Source organism: Salmo salar, chromosome ssa09, assembly GCF_905237065.1.
Source record: "Salmo salar chromosome ssa09, Ssal_v3.1, whole genome shotgun sequence".
In the NCBI taxonomy this organism is placed as follows: Eukaryota; Metazoa; Chordata; class Actinopteri; order Salmoniformes; family Salmonidae; genus Salmo; species Salmo salar.
Window position 1 is genome coordinate 73417068 of NC_059450.1, and position 27487 is coordinate 73444554.

Here is a 27487-nt window from a genome sequence, read left to right on the forward strand (position 1 = left end):
TAAAATGTGCACTTTATTCTGTATCTACGGTGAACTTTATAGGGCCAAGTCGTCTTTTACTTGTTTATTAAAGCTTTGACATTCATAGTAGGCCTATGCCTGCTGAGTTTGTAGTATGTTATTTAGAATGTACGTGACGAAGCGCTACAATCGTTACGTTGCGGCGCTAAAATGCAACTTTAGAACCACTCTGTGTGGACAGCGCAACGTCTGTCAACCTGCAACAGAGGTATGCTCCGCTCTCTCACACAAAGTATCCATTGTTGAACTGCTGTGTATTGATGAAAAGTGTCTATAGAGTCTCAGCCTTGTGTAGCCTACGCAATGGGAACGAAATAACTCTCTAGAAAGGTATTTGAGTGTATTTTCAGTCATGGTTTGGACGGCGGACACATGGCCATGTTTTTACGCACGATCCATTCTAGGACTGAGAGGATAGGGCATGTTTTAGTATCTTATGATTACTATGTTCCCTGCTGGTCATAATATTCTAGTAATTGAACGGTGCATTTATTTAGATATCACTTTGCACTTGATTGAATATACATTTGAAAAAGTATAGCTGCAAAGTATTGCATTTTTACTGAACCGATTTATGTTCACATTTAATCTGGTGTTCATGTCGTGGACTCTGAGGGCCGCTGTTGATCAGTGAAATAATTTCTGTCCAGTATTGTCAGTCAGTGGCGTCCCCTCCCCTATCACTGCGCTTTATCAGAGGAGAGGGAGAGACTCTGCGCTTCATACGAGGTGGGGCGCGGAAGAGACACACTTGCTCTGGTACTTGTAGATTACAAATACCATAGAACTGTTAAAATAGCCTGGATTAAGATAATATCTCGTTTATTACTCTCCCCTTAACTCGCCGTTTCAGATCTGGTATAAGGAATATTTTTGTTGGATTTATTGTATTCTTGGATATGGCTTCTGAAGGATTCCTTCAACCTATATGCGTAAGATGGCGTTTATGTGGACTGCGGTGGCAAGTATTTCTTTTTCTCCTGTCATTCTGTCATATTGTCAGTGGACAAATACGGTATTCCATTCCGGAGGAGATGAAGAAAGGTTCTCTTATCGGTAACGTAGCTCAAGACCTGGGGTTAGATCTGAAAAGGCTCCGAGCGGGCCGGGCCCGTATCGTATCCGGAGAAAGCATTCAGTACACAGAGCTGCAGACAGACAAAGGGATTCTAGTCGTGAGTCAGAGAATAGACCGAGAGCAGCTTTGTGGTGATATCACACCGTGTAGCTTCAGCTTCGAAATTATTCTAGAACATCCGTTGGAGCTACACCGCGTGACTGTAGAAATTATAGATGTAAATGACCATGCCCCTGCTTTTTCAAAGAGGGATATACAATTTGAAATTAGCGAGTCCGCTACCTTAGGCTCCCGTTTTACGTTGGCTACTGCCGAGGATCCTGATGTAGGGTTAAACGCCCTGCAGAATTACTTCTTAACCACGAATGATAATTATGTTTTAAAACAACACGAGAAACCGGACGGTAGTAAATATGCTGAGATGGTGCTCCAGAAACCGTTAGACAGAGAGGAGCATCCTCGTCTCTCTTTAAAGCTAATCGCTGTAGACGGTGGAAATCCGCAGAGATCTGGCACAGTAAATATAGAGATCTCTGTCCTAGATGTTAATGACAATGCGCCCGTGTTTAACCAGTCAGTGTACAGGGCTACTGTGATGGAAAACGCACAGAAAGGCACATATATTACCACCGTAAATGCCAGCGATGCAGACAGTGGTTCAAACGGTGTTGTTGCGTATTGCTTCTCCAACCTCAAAAAACATTTAGCTGACATTTTCAATATAGACGAAACAACAGGCACAATATCAGTTGCGGGGGAAATAGATTATGAGAAAGATAAGAAATTTGAAATGAGGGTAGAGGTGAAGGATCAAGGTGGTTTAACAGACTCCAGTGAAGTTGTTATTGAAGTTGTTGATGTTAATGACAACGAACCAGTTATAAACGTCATGTCCTTCTCCAGCCCTGTATCTGAAAATGCTACTCCTGGCACCACAATTGCTATTATAAATGTTAAAGACGCTGATTCAGAGAGAAACGGACAGATTACTTGCTCTATAAATACTAACCTTCCATTTAAAATTCAGTCTTCGTTAAGTAGTTATTATAATTTGATCTCAGACGGAGCTTTAGACAGAGAAACGACACCAGAATACAACATCACCATAACAACGACAGATTCTGGTTCTCCTCCCCTCTCCAGCACCAGGACATTACACCTTAGAATCTCTGACGTAAACGACAACGCCCCATTGTTTCGTCAGAGCTCATACTCTGCTTACGTCACAGAGAATAACTCTCCTGGAATGTCCATATTTACTGTCAGCGCGCGGGACTCTGACTGGAATCAGAACGCTAGAGTCTCGTACCTCTTGGAGGACACGCAGATCAGTGGAACTGCAGTCTCTACTTATATATCCATAAACTCAGAAACTGGAGTTTTACATGCGGTTCGTTCCTTTGATTATGAACAAATTAAACAGCTTACACTCGTGGTTAAGGCGCAAGACGGAGGCTCTCCTCCACTCAGTAGTAATGTGACTGTCACCATCTTCATCCAAGATCAGAACGACAACGCTCCTCAGGTTCTGTACCCAGTCCAGACTAGCAGCTCTCTGGTGGCTGAAATAGTGCCTCGTTCAGCAGATGTGGGATATCTTGTCACTAAAGTGGTGGCTGTTGATGTGGACTCTGGACAGAATGCCTGGCTCTCCTATAAACTGCAGAAAGCGACAGACAGGGCGCTGTTTGAAGTGGGCTTACAGAATGGAGAAATAAGAACTATACGCCAAGTCACTGATAAAGATGCTGTGAAACAAAGACTCACTGTTGTAGTGGAGGACAACGGGCAGCCCTCTCGTTCAGCTACAGTCAATGTTAACGTGGCGGTGGCGGACAGCTTCCCTGAAGTGCTCTCGGAGTTCACTGACTTTACGCACGACAAGGACTACAACGACAACCTGACTTTTTACTTAGTCTTGGCTTTGGCTGTAGTCTCATTTCTGTTCATCACATGTTTAGTGGTTATTATATCAGTGAAAATATACAGATGGAGACAGTCTCGCGTCCTCTATCATTCCAATCTCCCTGTTATTCCGTATTATCCACCGCGTTACGCAGACACTTTGGGGACAGGAACTCTGCAGCACGTGTACAATTACGAGGTGTGCAGGACGACTGACTCCAGAAAGAGTGACTGTAAGTTCGTCAGACCCTGTAGTCAGAACGTACTGATAATGGACCCCAGTTCTACCGGGACGATGCAGCGGATGCAGAGCGAACAGAACATCCTGGAAGAACCAGACTCCCCATTAGAGGTGAGTTTCTTGGAGTTTAAATAATGTAGCTGATTTTGTTGGAGTACATCTTTACAATAAGTTTGTTTGTATAACTTTTTCTCAATTGTTTTACCCTGGTTCCTTACTCATTTTTATCGGTATCTCAGAAGTTGGGTTTCTCTCTCTTCTCTATTTTATAGCAGTAAATAAAGGATTACGTGTTGTTTTAGTAACCTATGTAATGTTTTAGGTTCGTGTTGTATATGTGCTGTGTTTTTAGAGATGTTGCCTATTTCAAACTGAGCGTTAGTGCTTGAGATTTATTGGTAACTCTGTAGTGTTGCAATGTTGCTTCAGCACCACCCTGTGTGGACAGCGACACTTGTGTCTTCATTGCAGCAGAGGGCTGCTTCGCCCTCTCACACTGTGTATTATCCCTGGTTCTTACCTCTGTCTATTGACCAAATGTCGCTATAGATTTTAGCCTTAACGAAAAATATTACGGTCAACATGCATAGGTATTGGTTTGTAATGTTGAGCCATGGTTTGGAAGACTGTTTCATGGAATTATTTTTATGCACGATCCAATCTGAGTTTGATGGGATAGTGGGATTCTTTAGTAGCCTATGACATTGTCATGTTTTGAGTTGTAGTGATGAACGTTCATTTATTTAGATAGCAGAAAGTGAAGTGTTTAGCCAGTGGTTTGTATATGGATCAGTTTGGAAAGGAAATAATCCTGTACTGTGTTAAATCATTTCTGAACGGGTTTCTATATTCAAGTGTTTTATGATGTCCGTGTTTCAGACTCTGAGGGCCGCTGTTGATCAGTGAAATAATGTCTGTCCAGTGTTGTCAGTCTGTAGAGTCCCCTCCCCTATCACTGCGCTCTATCAGAGGAGAGGGAGAGACTCTGCGCTTCATAAGACGTTGGGCGCGACAATGAGACATTCGCTCTGATCAATATATTCGAACGAGATAGTGAAAATAAGCTGGAATAAAGCGAAACATCGACTGTTATTTCCTCACCGTTTCTCTCGATCCAGTATAAGAAATATTCGTGCTGGATTTATTATTCGTTGGCTATGGCATCTGAAGGATTCCTTCAACCTAAATGCGCAAAATGGCGTTTGTGTTGTGGACTGCGATGGCAAGTACTTATATTTCTTCCGTATTTCAGTCATATTGTCAGTGGTCAAATCAGGTATTCCATACCTGAAGAGATGAAGAAAGGCTTTTTTATCGGCAACGTAGCTCAAGACCTGGGGTTAGATTTGAAAAGGCTCCGAGTGGGTCGGGCCCGTATCGTATCCGGAGAAAGCATTCAGTACACAGAGCTGCAGACAGACAAAGGGATTCTAGTCGTGAGTGAGAGAATAGACCGAGAACAGCTTTGTGGCGACGTCACACCGTGTAGCTTTAGCTTTGAAATCATTTTAGAAAATCCAATTGAATTACATCGTGTAACGGTGGAAATATTGGATGTTAACGACCATGCCCCTCTCTTCAAGAACAATCACAGTACATTTGAAATCAGCGAATCCGTCGCTCTAGGATCTCGTTTTGTATTAGAGAGTGCGGAGGATCCGGATGTGGGAGTTAATGGTCTACAAGATTATGTCTTCACTCCTAATGATCATTTTGTTTTGAAACAGCATTCTAACGCAGACGGTAGTAAATATGCAGAGATGGTGCTCCAGAAACCGTTAGACAGAGAGGAGCATCCTCGTCTCTCTTTAAAGCTAATCGCTGTAGACGGTGGAAATCCGCAGAGATCTGGCACAGTAAATATAGAGATCTCTGTCCTAGATGCTAATGACAATGCGCCCGTGTTTAACCAGTCAGTGTACAGGGCTACTGTGATGGAAAACGCACTGAAAGGCACCTATATTACCACCGTAAATGCCAGCGATGCAGACAGTTTTTCGAATGGATTACTGACCTATTCTTTTTCAAATTTGAAAGGCAACTTGGCTGATTTATTTGACATTGACAGGACAACTGGCAAGATATCTGTTGCTGGACAGATAGATTTTGAAAAAGACAAGAAATATGAAATTAGAGTTGAGGCTAAAGACCAAGGTGGTTTGACAGATATTGGTAAAGTTGTCATAGAAATAGTTGACATAAATGACAATGCACCTGTTATAAACGTCATGTCTTTCTCCAGCCCTGTGTCTGAAGATGCTCCTCCTGGCACCACGATAGCCGTTATAAACGTTAAAGATGCTGATTCAGAGAGAAACGGACAGGTTAGCTGTTCAGTAGACAAAACACTCCCATTTCAGATCAAATCCTCATTGACAAATTATTATAATTTGATCACTGACTCTGGTTTTGATCGAGAAAAGATGGCCGAATACAATATAACCATAACAGCGACAGATTCTGGTTCGCCTCCACTCTCTAGCGTTAGAACAATACACCTTAGAATCTCTGACGTAAACGACAACGCCCCATTGTTCGATAAAGGCACCTACTCTGCTTACGTCACAGAGAATAACTCTCCTGGAATGTCCATATTTACTGTCAGCGCGCGGGACTCTGACTGGAATCAGAACGCTAGAGTCTCGTACCTCTTGGAGGACACGCAGATCAGTGGAACTGCAGTCTCTACTTATATATCCATAAACTCAGAAACTGGAGTTTTACATGCGGTTCGTTCCTTTGATTATGAACAAATTAAACAGCTTACACTCGTGGTTAAGGCGCAAGACGGAGGCTCTCCTCCACTCAGTAGTAATGTGACTGTCACCATCTTCATCCAAGATCAGAACGACAACGCGCCTCAGGTTCTGTACCCAGTCCAGACTAGCAGCTCTCTGGTGGCTGAAATGGTGCCTCGTTCAGCAGATGTGGGATATCTTGTCACTAAAGTGGTGGCTGTTGATGTGGACTCTGGACAGAATGCCTGGCTCTCCTATAAACTGCAGAAAGCGACAGACAGGGCGCTGTTTGAAGTGGGCTTACAGAATGGACAAATAAGAACTATACGCCAAGTCACTGATAAAGATGCTGTGAAACAAAGGCTCACTGTTGTAGTGGAGGACAACGGGCAGCCCTCTCGTTCAGCTACAGTCAATGTTAACGTGGCGGTGGCGGACAGCTTCCCTGAAGTGCTCTCGGAGTTCACTGACTTTACGCACGACAAGGACTACAATGACAACCTGACTTTTTACTTAGTCTTGGCTTTGGCTGTAGTCTCCTTTCTGTTCATCACATGTTTAGTGGTTATTATATCAGTGAAAATATACAGATGGAGACAGTCTCGCGTCCTCTATCATTCCAATCTCCCTGTTATTCCGTATTATCCACCGCGTTACGCAGACACTTTGGGGACAGGAACTCTACAGCACGTGTACAATTACGAGGTGTGCAGGACGACTGACTCCAGAAAGAGTGACTGTAAGTTCGTCAGACCGTGTAGTCAGAACGTACTGATAATGGACCCCAGTTCTACAGGGACGATGCAGCGGATGCAGAGTGAGCAGAACATCCTGGATGAACCAGACTCTCCAATAGAGGTCTGTTATTTGAATCATAATTTTTTTGCCAAAACTATATTTATGTCCAGCTGTATTTGTAAATGCATCATGCATTTGAACTATTTGAAATCCACAATGTTTACCAGGGAATTTTCCATGGTCAGAAGTAGTGTTTTTTTCTATTGATAGGTAGCTGTTTCAGCACCACGGTCATGGACAGCGGTTCTGTGTTGGTTGCAGCAAAGAGGCTGTATTTGAATGAACCATGTACCATAGTAAAGTTTGAATTGTTCTGCACATAGCCTTTGCAGTAGTAAAAATGAGGCAAACATTTTCTCTAATAGTAATTTGATTAAATAATCTTGCAGTCTCTTAAGAAAGTTTTCATAACCCTTGACCTAATCCACATTTTGTTGTGTTACAGCCTGATTCCTAAATGGATTACATTTGTATTTCTCTCTCACCATTTACACACAATACCCCCAATGACAAAGTGAAAACATGTTTTTATAAGTGTTTGCAAATGTATTGATAATGAAATACAGAAATGGCTAATGTACATAGGCATTCGCTCTCCTGAGTCAATACATTTTAGAATCAGTTTTGGCAGTGGTTACAGCTGTAAGTCTTTCTGGCTAAGTCTCTAAGAGCATTGCACACCTGGATTGTATAGTATTTGTACATTAATCTTTAAAAATTATTAAAGTGATGTGAAGTTGGTTGGTGATCATTGCTAGACAGCCATTTTCATGTCTTGCCAAAGCTTTTCAAGCTGATTTAAGTCAAAATTGTAACTATGCCTCACAGGAATTTTCAATGTCGTCTTGGTAAGCAACTTCAGTGTATATTTGGCCTTGTATTTTAAGGTTATTGTCCTGCTGAAAGGTGAATTTATCTCCCAGTGTATTTTGGAAAGCAAACTGAACCAGGTTTTACTCTAGGATTATGGCTGTGCTTTGCTCTATTCCTTTTCTTTTTATCCTAAAAAACGTATAGTCCTTGCCGATGACAAGCATACCCATAACATGATGCAGCCACCACCATGTTTGAAAATATGAAGTGTGGTACTCAGTAATGTGTTGTGAAAGGATTTGCCCCAAACATAACGCTTTGTATTCAGTACATAAAGTTAATTTCTTTGCCACATTTTTTTCAATTTTACTTGTTGCAAACAGGATGCATGTTTTCGAATATTTGTATTCTGTACAGGCTTCCTTCTTTTCACTCTGTCAAATAGGTTAGTATTGTGGAGTAACTGCTATGTTGGTGATCCATCTCGGTGTTCTCCTATCACAGCCGTTAAACTCTGTTTTAATGTCGCCATTGGCCTCATTGTGAAATCTCTGAGCGGTTTCCCTCCTCTCCGACAACTGAGTTAGGAAGAATGCCTGTATCATTGTAGTGACTGGGTGTATTGATACACCATTCAAAGTGTAATTAATAACATCACCATGCTCTAAGAGGTATTCAATTTCACCCTGAATTAATTTAGGCTTGCCATAACAAAGGGTTTGAATACTTATTGACTCAAGACATTTCAGCTTTTGATTTTTTTATTCATTTATAAAAATTTCTAAAAACATCATTTCACTTTGACATTATGGGGTATTGTGTGTGTGTAGGCCAGTAAAACAATATCAATTTAATCGATTTTTAATTCAGGCTGTAACATAACAACATTTGGAAAAAGTCAGGGGGTGTGAATACTTTCTGAAGGACTATATATAAATAACATAATGCTGGGTTTAAATTAGCGAAAGTTGCTTTCTGTCACAATCTATAGCTTTTTGCTACATGTATTTTGAATGACATTTATAGTCAACGTGCTATCTGGTATCATGTTTTACATCAGTCCTTCCCACATTGGCCTGGATGTTTTGATACAGCCTGCATGAATAAAGCGAAGCCGGTGGAGAAGGGACACCCGAGTGCTGGAACCAGCTCATCGCATCAGCTGAGATTGCACCACGTGGATTCACACTCTACTTTTAACATGCTACTCTATTTCAGTTGACCAGTTCTGCGCACACGCATCCTCGATGCTGGATGACGCGCGCAATCTGTGCTCTGGTGTCTTTTGCCACTGCCGCTGTAACTACCTTTTATTCGCTGTGCTTGCTGTTTAATGTTTTCCCACCACCACCCCAGCCTCCACCTGTTTGGCTCTGTTTGTGTTCAGTGGGGATATTGGTATAGCATACCATGCTCAATGCCTGTCGTTTTCTCATGTTCATTTGACGCGTTGCTCTGGCTGTGAGCTACCCTGAAGGAGCAGAGCCGATCGCCAAGACCTAATATATTTGTTATCTTTTCTAATGAAAAAAGACGTGGTGTTTCCTTTATGAACTGTGTTGGGTAAAGCACGATAGGTCTGTTCTTGAAGACGCAAACCTTCCCAAATATATTGGAAGGTGTTTATATTTTAAGTATATCTGTTGTTCAGTAGATTGAACTCTGAGGGCCGCTGTTGGTCAGTGTGTTGCAGTTTTAGAGCAGATTTGCAACAGTACCTCCCCCATCATCTCGGTATATTAGAGAGAGAAAGAGCCGCACGCAGAGAACACAGTCTGGGTTACAGAGAACACTAAGCACCGAGACACCGAGCTGGGATTCCTTTGTTCTGGAATTCCCGATTTTAAGTATTTTACCTTTGATGTTTTTTAACTGGAAACGAATGGAATCTTCCTGAGTTTTTTACGGATTATAACGTACTTGTTGTTACATGGTGAAGGAAATATGTCGGGCAGAACAATGACACGGCAAGTACTGTTGTTTATCTCCGTCCTCTCTCTCAGTTCAGTACACGGGCAGGTCAGTTACTCCATTCCCGAGGAAATGGCGAAAGGCTCTTTAGTCGGTAACATAGCGCAGGATTTGGGTTTAGATATCAAAAGACTGAAATCTGGTAATGCTCGCATACACGTTGGGAACAGTGCGGAATACATCGAGCTGAATAAAGAAAGGGGAGTCCTCCTTGTCAAAGAGAGAATAGACCGTGAGGCGTTGTGCAGACAGACGACGCCTTGCGCATTGCATTTTCAGATAATTATGGAGAACCCAATAGAATTTTATCGGGTTACTGTTGAGATAACCGATATCAATGATAATGCTCCAGTTTTTCAAATGCACGATATGAAATTTGAGATAAGCGAGTCCGCTAATACGGGGGCAAAATTCGTCTTGGAGAGAGCTTTTGATTCTGATATCGGGTTAAATGGACTCCAAACCTATTCGCTTAATCCAACCGATAATTTTGTTTTAAAACTACAAGGTCAGGCTGATGGAATCAAAAAGTAGAGATGGTTTTACAGAAGCCTTTAGATCGAGAGAAACAGGAGCAGATGTCTTTAGTGTTAACTGCCCTCGATGGAGGAGACCCTCAGATGTCTGGGACAGTGCAGATTCACGTCACTGTGCTAGATGCTAACGATAATGCTCCGGTTTTTACACAGGCAGTATATACGGCGAGTGTTGTAGAGAACTCACAGAAGGGTACTTTATTAACTACAGTCAGTGCCACTGATATAGATCATGGATCAAATGGTTTAGTCACATATTCTATATCAAGCAGCACAGTTGGTATTTTGGACCTATTTGAAATAGATGAGAGTAATGGCGAAGTGCATTTGATTAATGAGGTCGACTATGAAACTGCAAAACATTATCAAATAGACGTGAAAGCGAAAGATCAAGGTGGTCTTACAGATTCCACTAAACTGATAGTCGACATTATCGACGTTAACGACAATAAACCATTAATTGATTTGATGTCAACTTCTAAATCAATACCAGAAAATTCCCCTTCTCAGACAGTCATAGCTGTAATGAGCGTCCACGACCCAGACTCTGATAGTAACGGAGTGGTGGACTGTGTTTTAACTGAAAATATTCCCTTTACCATTAAATCTACATCTAATGGCTTCTATAGTCTAGTAACAGACAGTGACTTGGACCGAGAGAGAGCCTCTGAATATAACATCAGTGTGACGTGCTCTGATGAGGGAGTGCCCTCTCTCTCCAGCAGCGTCACTCTCACCTTACAGATATCAGATGTGAATGACAACGCGCCTGTCTTTGAGAGGAGCTCATATGAGGCCTACATTATAGAAAACAACACACCGGGCCTCTCTATATTCACAGTGAAAGCCAGAGACGCTGACTGGAACCAGAATGCCCGTGTTTCTTACATACTGGAGGACTCCTCGGTTAACGGAGTGCCCGTCTCCTCGTATGTGTCCGTTAGTGCTGATAGTGGAGTCATCCATGCAGTGCGCTCTTTTGACTACGAGCAGATCAAGGATTTCCAGTTCCGTGTAAAAGCGCAGGATGGAGGCTCCCCTCCTCTCAGTAGCAATGTGACTGTGAAAATAATGATCCAGGACCAGAACGACAACGCGCCTCAGGTTCTGTACCCAGTCCAGACTAGCAGCTCTCTGGTGGCTGAAATGGTGCCTCGTTCAGCAGATGTGGGATATCTTGTCACTAAAGTGGTGGCTGTTGATGTGGACTCTGGACAGAATGCCTGGCTCTCCTATAAACTGCAGAAAGCGACAGACAGGGCGCTGTTTGAAGTGGGCTTACAGAATGGAGAAATAAGAACTATACGCCAAGTCACTGATAAAGATGCTGTGAAACAAAGACTCACTGTTGTAGTGGAGGACAACGGGCAGCCCTCTCGTTCAGCTACAGTCAATGTTAACGTGGCGGTGGCGGACAGCTTCCCTGAAGTGCTCTCGGAGTTCACTGACTTTACGCACGACAAGGACTACAACGATAACCTGACTTTTTACTTAGTCTTGGCTTTGGCTGTAGTCTCCTTTCTGTTCATCACATGTTTAGTGGTTATTATATCAGTGAAAATATACAGATGGAGACAGTCTCGCGTCCTCTATCATTCCAATCTCCCTGTTATTCCGTATTATCCACCGCGTTACGCAGACACTTTGGGGACAGGAACTCTACAGCACGTGTACAATTACGAGGTGTGCAGGACGACTGACTCCAGAAAGAGTGACTGTAAGTTCGTCAGACCGTGTAGTCAGAACGTACTGATAATGGACCCCAGTTCTACAGGGACGATGCAGCGGATGCAGAGTGAGCAGAACATCCTGGATGAACCAGACTCTCCACTAGAGGTCTGTTATATTTTATTCTTAATTTTGTACTCCTAAAATGTTATCTATTTCTATTTATACAGTGCCAGTCCAAAGTTTGAACACAGCTACTCATTCAAGGTTTTTTTTTTTTTTACTATTTTCTACATTGTAGAATAATATTGAAGACATCAAAACTATGAAATAACACACATGGAATCATGTAGTAACCAAAAAAGAGTTAAACAAATTAAAATACATTTCATTCTTCAAAGTATGCCTTGATGTCATCTTTGCACACTCTTGGCATTCTTTTAACCAGCTTCACATGGAATGCTTTTCCAACAGTCTTGAAGGAGTTCGCACATGCTGAGCACATGTTGGCTGCTTTCCCTTCACTCTGTGGTCCAACTCATCCCAAACCATCTCAATTGGTTTGACATCAGGTGATTGTGGAGACCAGGTCATCTGATGCAGCACTCCATCACTCTCCTTCTTGGTCAAATAGCCCTTACACAGCATGGAGGTGTGTTGAGTCACTGTCCTGTTGAAAAACAAATGATAGTCCCGCTAAGCGCAAACCAGAGGAGATGGCGTATCGCTGCAGAATGCTGTGATAGCCATGCTGGTTAAGTGTCCCTTGAATTCTAAATTAATGACTGACAGTGTCACCAGCAAAGCACCCCCACACCATCACACCACCTCCTCCATGCTTCACGGTGGGAACCACACATGCGGAGATCATATGTTCACCTACTCTGCGTCTCACAAAGCCCCAGCGGTCTAATGTCCATTTCTCCTGTTTCTTGGCCCATTCAAGTCTCTTATTTTTAATGATGACCTTTATGTTGTGGTTTCTTTGCAACAATTCGACCATGAAGGCCTGATTCATGCAGTCTCCTCTGAGCAGTTGATGTTGAGATGTGTCTGTTACTTGAACTCTGTGAAGCATTTATTTGGGATGCAATTTCTGAGGCTGGTAACTGTAATGAACTTATCCTCTGCAGCAGAGGTAACTCTGGGTCTTCCTTTCCTGTGACGGTCCTCATGTGAGCCATCATAGCGCTTGATGGTTTTTGCGACTGCACTTGAAGAAACTTACAGGGTTGTTGAAATGTTCCATATTGACTGACCTACATGTCTTAAAGTAATGATGGACTGTCATTTTTCTTTGCTTATTTGAGCTGTTCTTGCCATAATATGGTATTTGACCAAATAGGGCTATCTTCTGTATACCACCCCTACCTTGTCACAACACAATTGATTGGTTCAAACGCATTAAGAAGGAAATAAATTCCACAAATTAACTTTTAATGAGGCACTCCTGTTAATTGAAATGCATTCCAGGAGGCTACATCACGAAGCTGGTTGAGAGAATGCCAAGAGTGCGCAAAGCTGTCAAGGCAAAGAGTGGCTACTTTGAAGAATCTCAAATATACAATATATTTTGATTTGTTTAATACTTTTCTGCTTACTACATGATTCAATATGAGTTATTTTATGGTTTTGATGTCTTCACTATTAATCTACAATGTAGAAAATAGTAAAAATATAGAAAAACCCTCGAATGAGTGTATGTGTCCAAGCTTTTTACTGGTCCTGTATGTTAAAAATGCGTTGTTCAAGTGTAGCCTACCTCCCTGTCAGAAAAGCTCTTCATTCCATTCTTACTGTACTTTAAGCATCACGGCCATTGGACAGCAGCGCTTTGCACTATATGGTGTGAATTCCATTGTAGCTGTTTATCGTCGTGAATGGTAAAGGGGATACATCCTCATGATGATCAAGCTTGACAATGGATTGTGTGTATTTAATGCACATTTATTCCATTCATGTTTTTTTGCTTGCAGTAAGTTTCCTTCTGTCGCTGTTAGCCTGTAGTGTAATGTAAAGTTTCGGCCTGGTTCAGACATTCCTTGGACACAACTACCTGACATCATTGTTTATATTTTGCGTACATTGAGCTAGATTATATGTTGATATAGTATACGGTTACTTTATATTAATTATTTTCTCCAGTTTATCCACCCTGACATTTCCAACAATACTGGAGCGTTTTTCTGTCTTTTTATTCAAGTATATTGTCTGTAGTTCAATCCATTAAACTCAAAGGGACGCTGTTGGTCAGTGTGTTGCAGTTTTAGAGCGGATTTGCAACAGTACCTCCCCCATCATCTCGGTATATTAGAGAGAGAAAGAGCCGCACGCAGAGAACACAGTCTGGGTTACAGAGAACACTAAGCACCGAGACACCGAGCTGGGATTCTTTTGTTCGAGAGATACGGATTATTTGCAGAACAAAGTGTTATTTTCTGGATTCGAAGTTTAAATAACTAGACTATTTTCATAACGGATTATATGGTGCTTGTTGTTTCATGTTGAAGGGAAAATGTCTGACAGAACAATGACACGGCAAGTACTGTTGTTTATCTCGGTCCTCTCTCTCAGTTCAGTACACGGGCAGGTCAGTTACTCCATTCCCGAGGAAATGGCGAAAGGCTCTTTAGTCGGTAACATAGCGCAGGATTTGGGTTTAGATATCAAAAGACTGAAATCAGGTAAAGCACGTATTTATACCGGAGACAGCGCAGAGTACATCGAGCTGAATAAAGAAAGGGGAGTTCTCCTCATCAAAGAGAAAATAGACCGTGAAGCTCTCTGCGGACAGACGACGCCTTGCGCACTACATTTTCAAGTTATTCTAGAGAACCCGATGGAATTTTATACAGCTACAGTTGAGATAACAGATGTCAATGACAATTCACCTATTTTTGAGAGGAGTGAAATGAAATATGAAATTAGTGAATTAGCGCTAACAGGGGCTAAATTTGTATTGGAAAGAGCAGTTGATGACGACGTTGGCGTTAATGGCCTTCAGAGCTACTCTCTGAAACCCACTGATAATTTCGTATTGAAAACACTAACTCGTTCAGATGGTGTTAAAAATGTAGAGATGGTTTTACAGAAGCCTCTAGACCGAGAGAAACAGGAGCAGATATCTCTGATATTAACAGCAGTAGATGGAGGAGAGCCTCAGCTATCAGGAACAATGCAGGTAATCATCACTGTACTAGACGCCAATGATAATGCGCCCGTTTGTTCTCAGGCAGAGTATAAGGCTAGTATATCAGAGAACGTATCAAAAGGCACCGTTTTAACAACAATCAGTGCAACTGATGCCGATCAAGGTTCGAACGGAAGAATTACGTATTCTATCCCAAAATCGGGAGCATCCCATCTATTTGAAATTGATCATGTTTACGGTGTGGTAAAATTAAATGGACATATTGACTATGAAAAACGTAAACATTATGAGATAGACGTTCAGGCTACAGATCAGGGAGGTCACTCTGACGCCTGTAAATTAATTATTGAGGTTATAGATACAAATGACAACAAACCATCAATCAATATCATGTCAAAGACGAGTGCCATATCTGAGGACGCTCAACCTGGGACTGTCGTAACAATGATGAACATTCAAGACCCAGATTCTGGTGATAATGGCAGAGTGCAGTGCTCTATTGACGAAAACATACCATTTTCAATGAAATCAACATCGAATAATTTCTTTACTTTAGTAACAGACAGTGACTTGGACCGAGAGAGAGCCTCTGAATATAACATCAGTGTGACGTGCTCTGATGAGGGAGTGCCCTCTCTCTCCAGCAGCGTCACTCTCACCTTACAGATATCAGATGTGAATGACAACGCGCCTGTCTTTGAGAGGAGCTCATATGAGGCCTACATTATAGAAAACAACACACCGGGCCTCTCTATATTCACAGTGAAAGCCAGAGACGCTGACTGGAACCAGAATGCCCGTGTTTCTTACATACTGGAGGACTCCTCGGTTAACGGAGTGCCCGTCTCCTCGTATGTGTCCGTTAGTGCTGATAGTGGAGTCATCCATTCAGTGCGCTCTTTTGACTACGAGCAGATCAAGGATTTCCAGTTTCGCGTAAAAGCGCAGGATGGAGGCTCTCCTCCTCTCAGTAGCAATGTGACTGTGAAAATAATGATCCAGGACCAGAACGACAACGCGCCTCAGGTTCTGTACCCAGTCCAGACTAGCAGCTCTCTGGTGGCTGAAATGGTGCCTCGTTCAGCAGATGTGGGATATCTTGTCACTAAAGTGGTGGCTGTTGATGTGGACTCTGGACAGAATGCCTGGCTCTCCTATAAACTGCAGAAAGCGACAGACAGGGCGCTGTTTGAAGTGGGCTTACAGAATGGAGAAATAAGAACTATACGCCAAGTCACTGATAAAGATGCTGTGAAACAAAGGCTCACTGTTGTAGTGGAGGACAACGGGCAGCCCTCTCGTTCAGCTACAGTCAATGTTAACGTGGCGGTGGCGGACAGCTTCCCTGAAGTGCTCTCGGAGTTCACTGACTTTACGCACGACAAGGACTACAATGACAACCTGACTTTTTACTTAGTCTTGGCTTTGGCTGTAGTCTCATTTCTGTTCATCACATGTTTAGTGGTTATTATATCAGTGAAAATATACAGATGGAGACAGTCTCGCGTCCTCTATCATTCCAATCTCCCTGTTATTCCGTATTATCCACCGCGTTACGCAGACACTTTGGGGACAGGAACTCTACAGCACGTGTACAATTACGAGGTGTGCAGGACGACTGACTCCAGAAAGAGTGACTGTAAGTTCGTCAGACCCTGTAGTCAGAACGTACTGATAATGGACCCCAGTTCTACAGGGACTATGCAGCGGATGCAGCGCGAGCAGAACATCCTGGATGAACCAGACTCTCCAATAGAGGTCTGTTATATTTTAACTATTATTTTGTCCCTAAAACAATGTTTTTCTTCTGTATGTTTTTAAGATCATCATGTGATTTTTAACTATTCGATATCGAGTCTGCATACCTGGGAATTTACCATGCTTAGAAATCCTCTTCATTCCAGTGATGTGTCCATTTCAGAACCATGGTCGTGGAAAACGGACCTTTGCAAAGAGGCTGTTTTACAATGTGTAGCCAGTAGTTTCCCGTAAGGAGTTTCAGTCAACGTGTCTTCCGTTAGTACTTGTTGTCCACATCTCATTAACATATTAGTTTATATTTGTCATTCTATGAATTAGCTTATGTGTGTTGATATAACGTTATAGTACTCTGCTTCGTCCGTTGGAGATTCGAACATTCCCAAATATGTTAGATTTATTTTAATGTGTATCTGTTGTTCAGTAGATTGAACTCTGAGGGACGCTGTTGGTCAGTGTGTTGCAGTTTTAGAGCAGATTTACAGCACTTCCTCCCCCATCATCTCGGTATATTAGAGAGAGAAAGAGCCGCGAGCAGAGCGCACAGTCTGGGTTATAGAGAACACTTAGAACGGAAACATCGAGATGCGTTTCTTTTTTTCGAGAATTATGGATTGTTGAATCATTTTCCTTTGATGTTTTGAACTGTAAACGAATGGAATATTACTGACTTCATTACGGATTATAAGGCGTTTATTGTTTCTTCTTGAAAGGAAAATGTCGGGCAGAACAATGACACGGCAAGTACTGTTGTTTATCTCGGTCCTCTCTCTCAGTTCAGTACACGGGCAGGTCAGTTACTCCATTCCCGAGGAAATGGCGAAAGGCTCTTTAGTTGGTAACATAGCGCAGGATTTAGGTTTAGATATCAAACGATTGAAATCAGGTAAAGCTCGTATTTATACCGGAGACAGCGCAGAGTACATCGAGCTGAATAAAGAAAGGGGAGTTCTCCTCATCAAAGAGAAAATAGACCGTGAAGCGCTTTGCGGACAGACGACGCCTTGCGCTGTTCATCTACAGATTACTCTAGAAGACCCGATTGAATTCTACAGTGTTACAGTCGAAATCCATGATATAAATGATAATGCACCAAGCTTTAAGAAGAATGAGATGAAATTTAGAATTAGTGAATCGGCAATGGTCGGAGCAAAATTTGTGTTGGAAAGGGCGATGGATCTTGATGTTGGTGTAAATGGCCTACAAAGTTATTTGTTAAAACCAACCGATAATTTTCTTCTGAAGTTGCAAAATCAACCAGACGGAAGCAAAAAGGTGGAGATGGTGCTACAGAAACCTCTAGATAGAGAAAAACAAGAGCATCTTTTTTTAACTCTGACAGCTATCGATGGCGGCGACCCGCCAATGTCCGGGACAATGCAGATAAAAATAACCGTGCTAGACGCCAACGACAATGCGCCTGTTTTTACGCAAGAAATGTACAAGGCAACCATTACCGAGAATGCTGCAAAAGGCACCGTTTTGAGTACCGTTAGCGCCAGTGATGCCGATGACGGTTCTAATGGTAGAGTATCATATTCAATTACCAATACTCTAGATGATGTTCCAGAAATATTTGAAATAAACGAAGACAGTGGTATTGTGGTTTTATCAGGACACATAGACTATGAAAAAGCTCGACATTATGAAATACATGTACAAGCTAGTGATGACGGCGGTCTAACTGATTCTTGTAAAATACATGTTGAAGTAGTTGATACAAACGACAATAAACCATCGATAAACATTATGTCGAAAACAAATGCAATATCTGAAAATGCTGAACCTGGAACAGTGGTAACCATAATTAATGTACAAGACCCAGACTCCGGGCATAATGGCAGAGTGCAGTGCTCCATAAATGAAAACATTCCTTTTGCGATGAAATTAACATCGAATAATTTCTTTACTGTAGTAACAGACAGTGACTTGGACCGAGAGAGAGCCCCTGAGTATAACATCAGCGTGACGTGCTCTGATGAGGGAGTGCCCTCTCTCTCCAGCAGCGTCACTCTCACCTTACAGATATCAGATGTGAATGACAACGCGCCTGTCTTTGAGAGAAGCTTATATGAGGCCTACATTATAGAAAACAACACACCGGGCCTCTCAATATTCACAGTGAAAGCCAGAGACGCTGACTGGAACCAGAATTCCCGTGTTTCTTACATACTGGAGGACTCCTCGGTTAACGGAGTGCCCGTCTCCTCGTATGTGTCCGTTAGTGCTGATAGTGGAGTCATCCATGCAGTGCGCTCTTTTGACTACGAGCAGATCAAGGATTTCCAGTTCCGTGTAAAAGCGCAGGATGGAGGCTCCCCTCCTCTCAGTAGCAATGTGACTGTGAAAATAATGATTCAGGACCAGAACGACAACACGCCTCAGGTTCTGTATCCAGTCCAGACTAGCAGCTCTCTGGTGGCTGAAATGGTGCCTCGTTCAGCAGATGTGGGATATCTTGTCACTAAAGTGGTGGCTGTTGATGTGGACTCTGGACAGAATGCCTGGCTCTCCTATAAACTGCAGAAAGCGACAGACAGGGCGCTGTTTGAAGTGGGCTTACAGAATGGAGAAATAAGAACTATACGCCAAGTCACTGATAAAGATGCTGTGAAACAAAGGCTCACTGTTGTAGTGGAGGACAACGGGCAGCCCTCTCGTTCAGCTACAGTCAATGTTAACGTGGCGGTGGCGGACAGCTTCCCTGAAGTGCTCTCGGAGTTCACTGACTTTACGCACGACAAGGACTACAACGATAACCTGACTTTTTACTTAGTCTTGGCTTTGGCTGTAGTCTCATTTCTGTTCATCACATGTTTAGTGGTTATTATATCAGTGAAAATATACAGATGGAGACAGTCTCGCGTCCTCTATCATTCCAATCTCCCTGTTATTCCGTATTATCCACCGCGTTACGCAGACACTTTGGGGACAGGAACTCTACAGCACGTGTACAATTACGAGGTGTGCAGGACGACTGACTCCAGAAAGAGTGACTGTAAGTTCGTCAGACCGTGTAGTCAGAACGTACTGATAATGGACCCCAGTTCTACAGGGACGATGCAGCGGATGCAGAGTGAGCAGAACATCCTGGATGAACCAGACTCTCCACTAGAGGTCTGTTATATTTGAATCATTATCTTTTCCCTAAAAATACGATGTTCTGTTGTTTATCCATCGCATGATTTGACCTGTTTTAAATCCAATATGTACCTGCAAGATTTAATGGTCAGACATGCTCTTCATTCCACTGATATGTGACCATTTCAGCACCATGGTCATGGACAGCGGAAAGAGGCTGTATTTCAATGGGTAGCTTGTAGTTTCCTATATTAGCAAAGTTTCAATTCATCCACATCTTACTGTCATGTTGGTTTACATGGGTCATTAATACGTAGGCCTATATGTGTTGATATAGAATGATAGTGCTGCATTTGATCTCATGCAGACTAACCAGCACAAATATCTTGTAATATTTTTCGTCTTCTGTAGTTCAGTGAATTTAACTCAAAGGGACGCTGTTGGTCAGTGTGTTGCAGTTTTAGAACAGATTTGCAACAGTACCTCCCCCATCATCTCGGTATATTAGAGAGAGAAAGAGCCGCATGCAGAGAACACAGTCTGGGTTACAGAGAACACTAAGCACCGAGACACCGAACTGGGATTCTTTTGTTCGAGAGATACGGATTATTTGCAGAAAAGTGTGTTATTTTCTGGATATACATCTAACGGAATATTTCACATTTCTTACGGATTTTATGGTATTTGTCGTTCCATGGTGCCGCGGAAAATGTCTGACAGAACAATGACACGGCAAGTACTGTTGTTTATCTCGGTCCTCTCTCTCAGTTCAGTACACGGGCAGGTCAGTTACTCCATTCCCGAGGAAATGGCGAAAGGCTCTTTAGTCGGTAACATAGCGCAGGATTTGGGTTTAGATATCAAAAGACTGAAATCAGGTAAAGCTCGTATTTATACCGGAGACAGCGCAGAGTACATCGAGCTGAATAAAGAAAGGGGAGTTTTCCTCATCAAAGAGAAAATAGACCGTGAAGCTCTCTGCGGACAGACGACGCCTTGCGCACTACATTTTCAGATTATTCTAGAGATCCCGATGGAATTTTACACTGTTACCATTGAGATAACTGATACCAATGATAATCCTCCTATTTTTGAAAGGAGTGAAATGAAATTTGAAATTAGTGAGTCCGCAATAGCAGGAGCCAGATTCGTATTGGATAGAGCAACTGATCACGATGTTGGCGTTAATGGCCTTCAGAGCTACTCTCTGAAACCCACTGATAATTTCGTATTGAAAACACTAACTCGTTCAGATGGTGTTAAAAATGTAGAGATGGTTTTACAGAAGCCTCTAGACCGAGAGAAACAGGAGCAGATATCTCTGATATTAACAGCAGTAGATGGAGGAGAGCCTCAGCTATCAGGAACAATGCAGATAATCATCACTGTACTAGACATCAATGACAATGCGCCTGTATGTGCTCAGGCAGAGTATAAGGCTAGTATATCCGAAGTTGCTCCAAAAGGAACCGTTTTAACCACAGTAAGCGCATCGGACACCGATGAAGGTGCTAATGGGAGAATTACGTATTCCATTCCAAAATCTGGAGCAGCTCATCTGTTTGAAGTTAATAAAGACAACGGTGTAGTGAATTTAGTTGGGTTTATGGATTATGAAAAAACGAAACATTATCAGATTGATATTGAAGCTAGAGATCAGGGTGGTCTGGCAGATAATTGTAAACTTATTATTGAGGTAATTGATATAAATGATAACGTACCAGCTATTAATTTAATGTCTAAATCAAACGTCATATCCGAAGATGCCAAACCCGGAACAGTCGTAACAATGATTAATATTCAAGACCCAGACTCAGGTGAAAACGGCATGGTGCAATGCGCCATAAATGAAAACATACCCTTTTTGATGAAACCTACCGCGAATAATTTCTTTACATTAGTAACAGACAGTGACTTGGACCGAGAGAGAGCCTCTGAATATAACATCAGTGTGACGTGCTCTGATGAGGGAGTGCCCTCTCTCTCCAGCAGCGTCACTCTCACCTTACAGATATCAGATGTGAATGACAACGCGCCTGTCTTTGAGAGGAGCTCATATGAGGCCTACATTATAGAAAACAACACACCGGGCCTCTCTATATTCACAGTGAAAGCCAGAGACGCTGACTGGAACCAGAATGCCCGTGTTTCTTACATACTGGAGGACTCCTCGGTTAACGGAGTGCCCGTCTCCTCATATGTGTCCGTTAGTGCTGATAGTGGAGTCATCCATGCAGTGCGCTCTTTTGACTACGAGCAGATCAAGGATTTCCAGTTCCGTGTAAAAGCGCAGGATGGAGGCTCCCCTCCTCTCAGTAGCAATGTGACTGTGAAAATAATGATCCAGGACCAGAACGACAACGCGCCTCAGGTTCTGTACCCAGTCCAGACTAGCAGCTCTCTGGTGGCTGAAATGGTGCCTCGTTCAGCAGATGTGGGATATCTTGTCACTAAAGTGGTGGCTGTTGATGTGGACTCTGGACAGAATGCCTGGCTCTCCTATAAACTGCAGAAAGCGACAGACAGGGCGCTGTTTGAAGTGGGCTTACAGAATGGAGAAATAAGAACTATACGCCAAGTCACTGATAAAGATGCTGTGAAACAAAGGCTCACTGTTGTAGTGGAGGACAACGGGCAGCCCTCTCGTTCAGCTACAGTCAATGTTAACGTGGCGGTGGCGGACAGCTTCCCTGAAGTGCTCTCGGAGTTCACTGACTTTACGCACGACAAGGACTACAATGACAACCTGACTTTTTACTTAGTCTTGGCTTTGGCTGTAGTCTCCTTTCTGTTCATCACATGTTTAGTGGTTATTATATCAGTGAAAATATACAGATGGAGACAGTCTCGCGTCCTCTATCATTCCAATCTCCCTGTTATTCCGTATTATCCACCGCGTTACGCAGACACTTTGGGGACAGGAACTCTACAGCACGTGTACAATTACGAGGTGTGCAGGACGACTGACTCCAGAAAGAGTGACTGTAAGTTCGCCAGACCCTGTAGTCAGAACGTACTGGTAATGGACCCCAGTTCTACAGGGACGATGCAGCGGATGCAGAGTGAGCAGAACATCCTGGATGAACCAGACTCTCCACTAGAGGTCTGTTATATTTGAGTCATTATCCTTCCCCTGAATCCAAAATGTTTAAGCATTGTGTAAATTAGTTTATGTTTTTAATGTTTTATTTGAACTGTTTCTACATCGACTCTGTGTACCTGGGAAGTTTCCATGGTCAAAAATGCTCTTCATTCAACTGATATGTGGCCATTTCAGCACCACATTCGTGGTCAGCGCTGCTCTGCAAAGCGGCTGTATTTCAACAAACCCTTTAACATTGTAAAGAATGAATTATACTGGGATATTGCCTAATCTTTGTAAAGAAGAGGCAAACGTTTTCTGTAGTATAAATTGTATTCATAAGTATATATACAGATTTTCAGTAGCCTACATAATGCACAGTAATGCCATACTGCTGCTTATAGTTGCAGAAAGTTGCTTTCTGTCCCGATGATTAGCTTCACGCAAGGTGTATTTTGTTTGACCTTTCTTCTCCAGTTACTTCTTGTATCATGGTTTACATTTATCGTAAATACATTGGCTTATATGAATTAATGAATTACATTTTATTTTCGTGTCAAATCGCCAGTTTGTAACCCATTGACACAAACAAACATTACAATAATGCACTGTGATAATTCTTCCGGTGTTCTGTGCAGTTCTCACCGCAGTAAATAAGGTTATCCAAGCAGTAGTTTTATCCCTAGAGCAGGAAAAATGATCAAATAAATAAATAAATATGTAAATAAATACATTCAGAAAAATGAAACGGAAGGCATTTGAACCAAGTGTGGCACAAAGAGATGATTCAAGTGTGAGACAGGTCTACACACAATTGATATACATACGTGCCATTTGCTATATAGGAGCTACTTATTTGTATAATGGAATTATAAGTCGCCATTTTCCTTTTATTCCAGGCTTTATCTAAAACAATCCGCAAACAGAAATACACAATGGACAAAAACCATGTCAGTTTCTCCTCATGGCTCAGCCACATCATTTCAGGGTTTATCTGGTGGGCTTTCTGCAATAAGGACAAGCATATATTGTGGTAGAAAGGTCCGTAGAGGATCAAATTCATTTAATTGTCTATTTCTTCGAGGTCACAATAGTTGCATAGTCTTTTCTCTTCCATTTCACCATTATACCGACCTGTTTCAATAGCAGGGGCAATATCCCTGATCTTACCTGGGCACATAGCGATCTCTTGCTTATATGTAGGTTGTTCATAATATCTCTCTCACACACGAATTCACCCTTAATCAAACAAAAGGTTTTCAAATTGGGTTTATGATGAATCTCCTCCACTCATTTCTGTTCATATTTCATCATCAGTTGTTTTTTAACAGCGTCTATGTCTCACTTCATTCGGTTTTCGTACAACTGTTCCCAGTCAGACTGTTGGAAAAGGTCAGACATTTCAGTTGCCCAGGCTCCCCTATCGAGAGATCCCATTGGAAAAACTTTGCTGACTATTCTGGCAATTGATATATCCAACGGTCTATTCCAAAGTCTCACCATACACGCCTCCCATCTTATCTCATAGGGTTCCCAGCCCATGTCCCTGGTTATTGCCAGTATAGATGCAAACATTGTGGGTACCTACAAAATATGTTATGGATATGTTCGTTTTTGAGATACCTCTTAGCACCCCACATTCCTGCTGAATAGTCAAAAACAGGACATACGCATACCTGTCTGATACAGTTTGGAATACGTGGCATAATCAATATCTTTGAGTGTTTTGTTTTTCCTTTAACCCCCCAAAGAGCTCTACTTACTGAGTCGGCCAGGGCAGATGTATAGAAAGGTCATATGTTATTCAACTGCCTACATCACTGGGTTGGGTTAAGTTTGATAGTGCTATGCTTTATTCCATGGAGACTCACACCTTCCCAAATATATTCTAAGGTGTTTCTTTTTAAGAATATCTGTTGTACAGTAGATTGAACTCTGAGGGACGCTGTTGGTCAGTGTGTTGCAGTTTTAGAGCAGATTTGCAACAGTACCTCCCCCATCATCTCGGTATATTAGAGAGAGAAAGAGCCGCACGCAGAGAACACAGTCTGGGTTACAGAGAACACTAAGCACCGAGACACCGAGCTGAGATTATTTTGTTCCCAAAATACGGATTATTGGCATTTTTTGTATTTATTGTTGGACATACATCTGAAGGAATCATACTGTTCTCTTATCGGATTATAAGGCGCTTGTTGTTTCAGGTTGAAGGGAAAATGTCGGACAGAACAATGACACGGCAAGTACTGTTGTTTATCTCGGTCCTCTCTCTCAGTTCAGTACACGGGCAGGTCAGTTACTCCATTCCCGAGGAAATGGCGAAAGGCTCTTTAGTCGGTAACATAGCGCAGGATTTGGGTTTAGATATCAAAAGACTGAAATCAGGTAAAGCTCGTATTTATACCGGAGACAGCGCAGAGTACATCGAGCTGAATAAAGAAAGGGGAGTTCTCCTCATCAAAGAGAAAATAGACCGTGAAGCGCTTTGTGAACAGACAACGCCTTGCGCTTTACATTTTCAGATTATTCTGGAGAACCCGATGGAATTTTATAGTATTACGGTTGAAATTACAGACATTAATGATAACCCCCCAACCTTTGAAAAAAACGAAATCAAATTCAAAATCAGTGAGTCTGCAGTCAATGGAGCAAAATTCGTGTTAGAGAGAGCAATGGATCTTGACGTCGGTATCAATGGCCTCCAAAGCTATACGTTGAAACCAACCGATAATTTCGCTCTGAAATTGGTTAATCAAGCCGATGGGAATAAGAAGGTTGAGATGGTTTTACAGAAAGCTCTAGATCGAGAGAAGCATGAGGATGTTACTTTAGTGTTGACAGCTGTGGATGGTGGCGAGCCGCGTATGTCAGGGACAATGCAAATACTCATCACCGTACTAGACGCTAATGATAATGCGCCTATTTTTACTCAGGAGTTTTACAAAGCAACTGTAACTGAGAATGCCCCAAAAGGTACAATTATAACTTCAGTCAGCGCATCAGATGCAGATCATGGCTCAAACGGTAAAATAACGTATTCAATTACAAACACCTTAGATTATGTTCGTGGAATTATTGAAGTAAACGAGGACAACGGCGAGATTAGATTGATTGGAAATATTGATTATGAAAAGACACGGAATTTTCAGATAAATTTAAGGGCAAGTGATGACGGAGGACTTACAGATTCATGCAAAGTGATAGTTGAAGTAGTTGACACCAATGATAATAAGCCTAATATTAACATTATGTCTAAATCCAACGTGATCTCCGAAGATGCCAAAGCTGGTACTGTCGTAACTATGATCAATATTCAAGACCCAGACTCCGGTGAAAATGGGAAAGTTAATTGTTCCATCAATGAAAACATTCCATTTGCGATTAAATCCTCGTCGAATAATTTCTTTAGTCTAGTAACAGACAGTGACTTGGACCGAGAGAGAGCCTCTGAATATAACATCAGTGTGACGTGCTCTGATGAGGGAGTGCCCTCTCTCTCCAGCAGCGTCACTCTCACCTTACAGATATCAGATGTGAATGACAACGCGCCTGTCTTTGAGAGGAGCTCATATGAGGCCTACATTATAGAAAACAACACACCGGGCCTCTCTATATTCACAGTGAAAGCCAGAGACGCTGACTGGAACCAGAATGCCCGTGTTTCTTACATACTGGAGGACTCCTCGGTTAACGGAGTGCCCGTCTCCTCGTATGTGTCCGTTAGTGCTGATAGTGGAGTCATCCATGCAGTGCGCTCTTTTGACTACGAGCAGATCAAGGATTTCCAGTTCCGTGTAAAAGCGCAGGATGGAGGCTCCCCTCCTCTCAGTAGCAATGTGACTGTGAAAATAATGATCCAGGACCAGAACGACAACGCGCCTCAGGTTCTGTACCCAGTCCAGACTAGCAGCTCTCTGGTGGCTGAAATGGTGCCTCGTTCAGCAGATGTGGGATATCTTGTCACTAAAGTGGTGGCTGTTGATGTGGACTCTGGACAGAATGCCTGGCTCTCCTATAAACTGCAGAAAGCGACAGACAGGGCGCTGTTTGAAGTGGGCTTACAGAATGGAGAAATAAGAACTATACGCCAAGTCACTGATAAAGATGCTGTGAAACAAAGGCTCACTGTTGTAGTGGAGGACAACGGGCAGCCCTCTCGTTCAGCTACAGTCAATGTTAACGTGGCGGTGGCGGACAGCTTCCCTGAAGTGCTCTCGGAGTTCACTGACTTTACGCACGACAAGGACTACAACGATAACCTGACTTTTTACTTAGTCTTGGCTTTGGCTGTAGTCTCATTTCTGTTCATCACATGTTTAGTGGTTATTATATCAGTGAAAATATACAGATGGAGACAGTCTCGCGTCCTCTATCATTCCAATCTCCCTGTTATTCCGTATTATCCACCGCGTTACGCAGACACTTTGGGGACAGGAACTCTACAACACGTGTACAATTACGAGGTGTGCAGGACGACTGACTCCAGAAAGAGTGACTGTAAGTTCGTCAGGCCCTGTAGTCAGAACGTACTGATAATGGACCCCAGTTCTACAGGGACGATGCAGCGGATGCAGAGTCAGCAGAACATCCTGGATGAACCAGACTCCCCACTAGAGGTCTGTTATATTTGAATCATTATATTTTCC

The 27487-nt window shown here is 42.5% G+C and overlaps 3 protein-coding genes across 20 annotated transcripts in view; all 3 read left to right on the forward strand.

The window, feature by feature from the left end:
* Positions 1 to 27487, forward strand: part of LOC106611851 (protocadherin gamma-A11) — a 259444-nt gene that overhangs the window by 150398 nt on the left and 81559 nt on the right. For 2 of the 18 annotated variants that reach the window (XM_045723976.1, XM_045723979.1), the window contains exon 1: positions 24884 to 27457. The exons of 11 other annotated variants lie outside the window; for them this stretch is intronic. In XM_045723976.1, the coding sequence (XP_045579932.1) occupies positions 25058 to 27457 (2400 nt within the window). In that variant the 5' untranslated portion in view covers positions 24884 to 25057. Of the gene's footprint in view, positions 1 to 141; positions 3357 to 4230; positions 6842 to 13621; positions 16679 to 24883; positions 27458 to 27487 lie in introns of those variants that run through there. 5 more of the 18 variants (XM_014212452.2, XM_045723966.1, XM_045723968.1 and 2 more) reach the window with 5 other exon arrangements.
* Positions 9303 to 22892, forward strand: LOC106611852 (protocadherin beta-16). Its single transcript, XM_045723993.1, is given in 3 exon segments — positions 9303 to 10091; positions 10094 to 11937; positions 22863 to 22892. Coding segments are annotated over 3 exon segments (2412 nt in total). The 5' UTR covers positions 9303 to 9538; the 3' UTR covers positions 22878 to 22892.
* LOC106599833 (protocadherin beta-16-like) lies at positions 16699 to 20744 on the forward strand. The gene has a single exon (XM_014191174.2). It carries the CDS (start codon positions 17396 to 17398, stop codon positions 19808 to 19810), a length of 2415 nt encoding a protein of 804 aa, XP_014046649.2. The 5' UTR covers positions 16699 to 17395; the 3' UTR covers positions 19811 to 20744.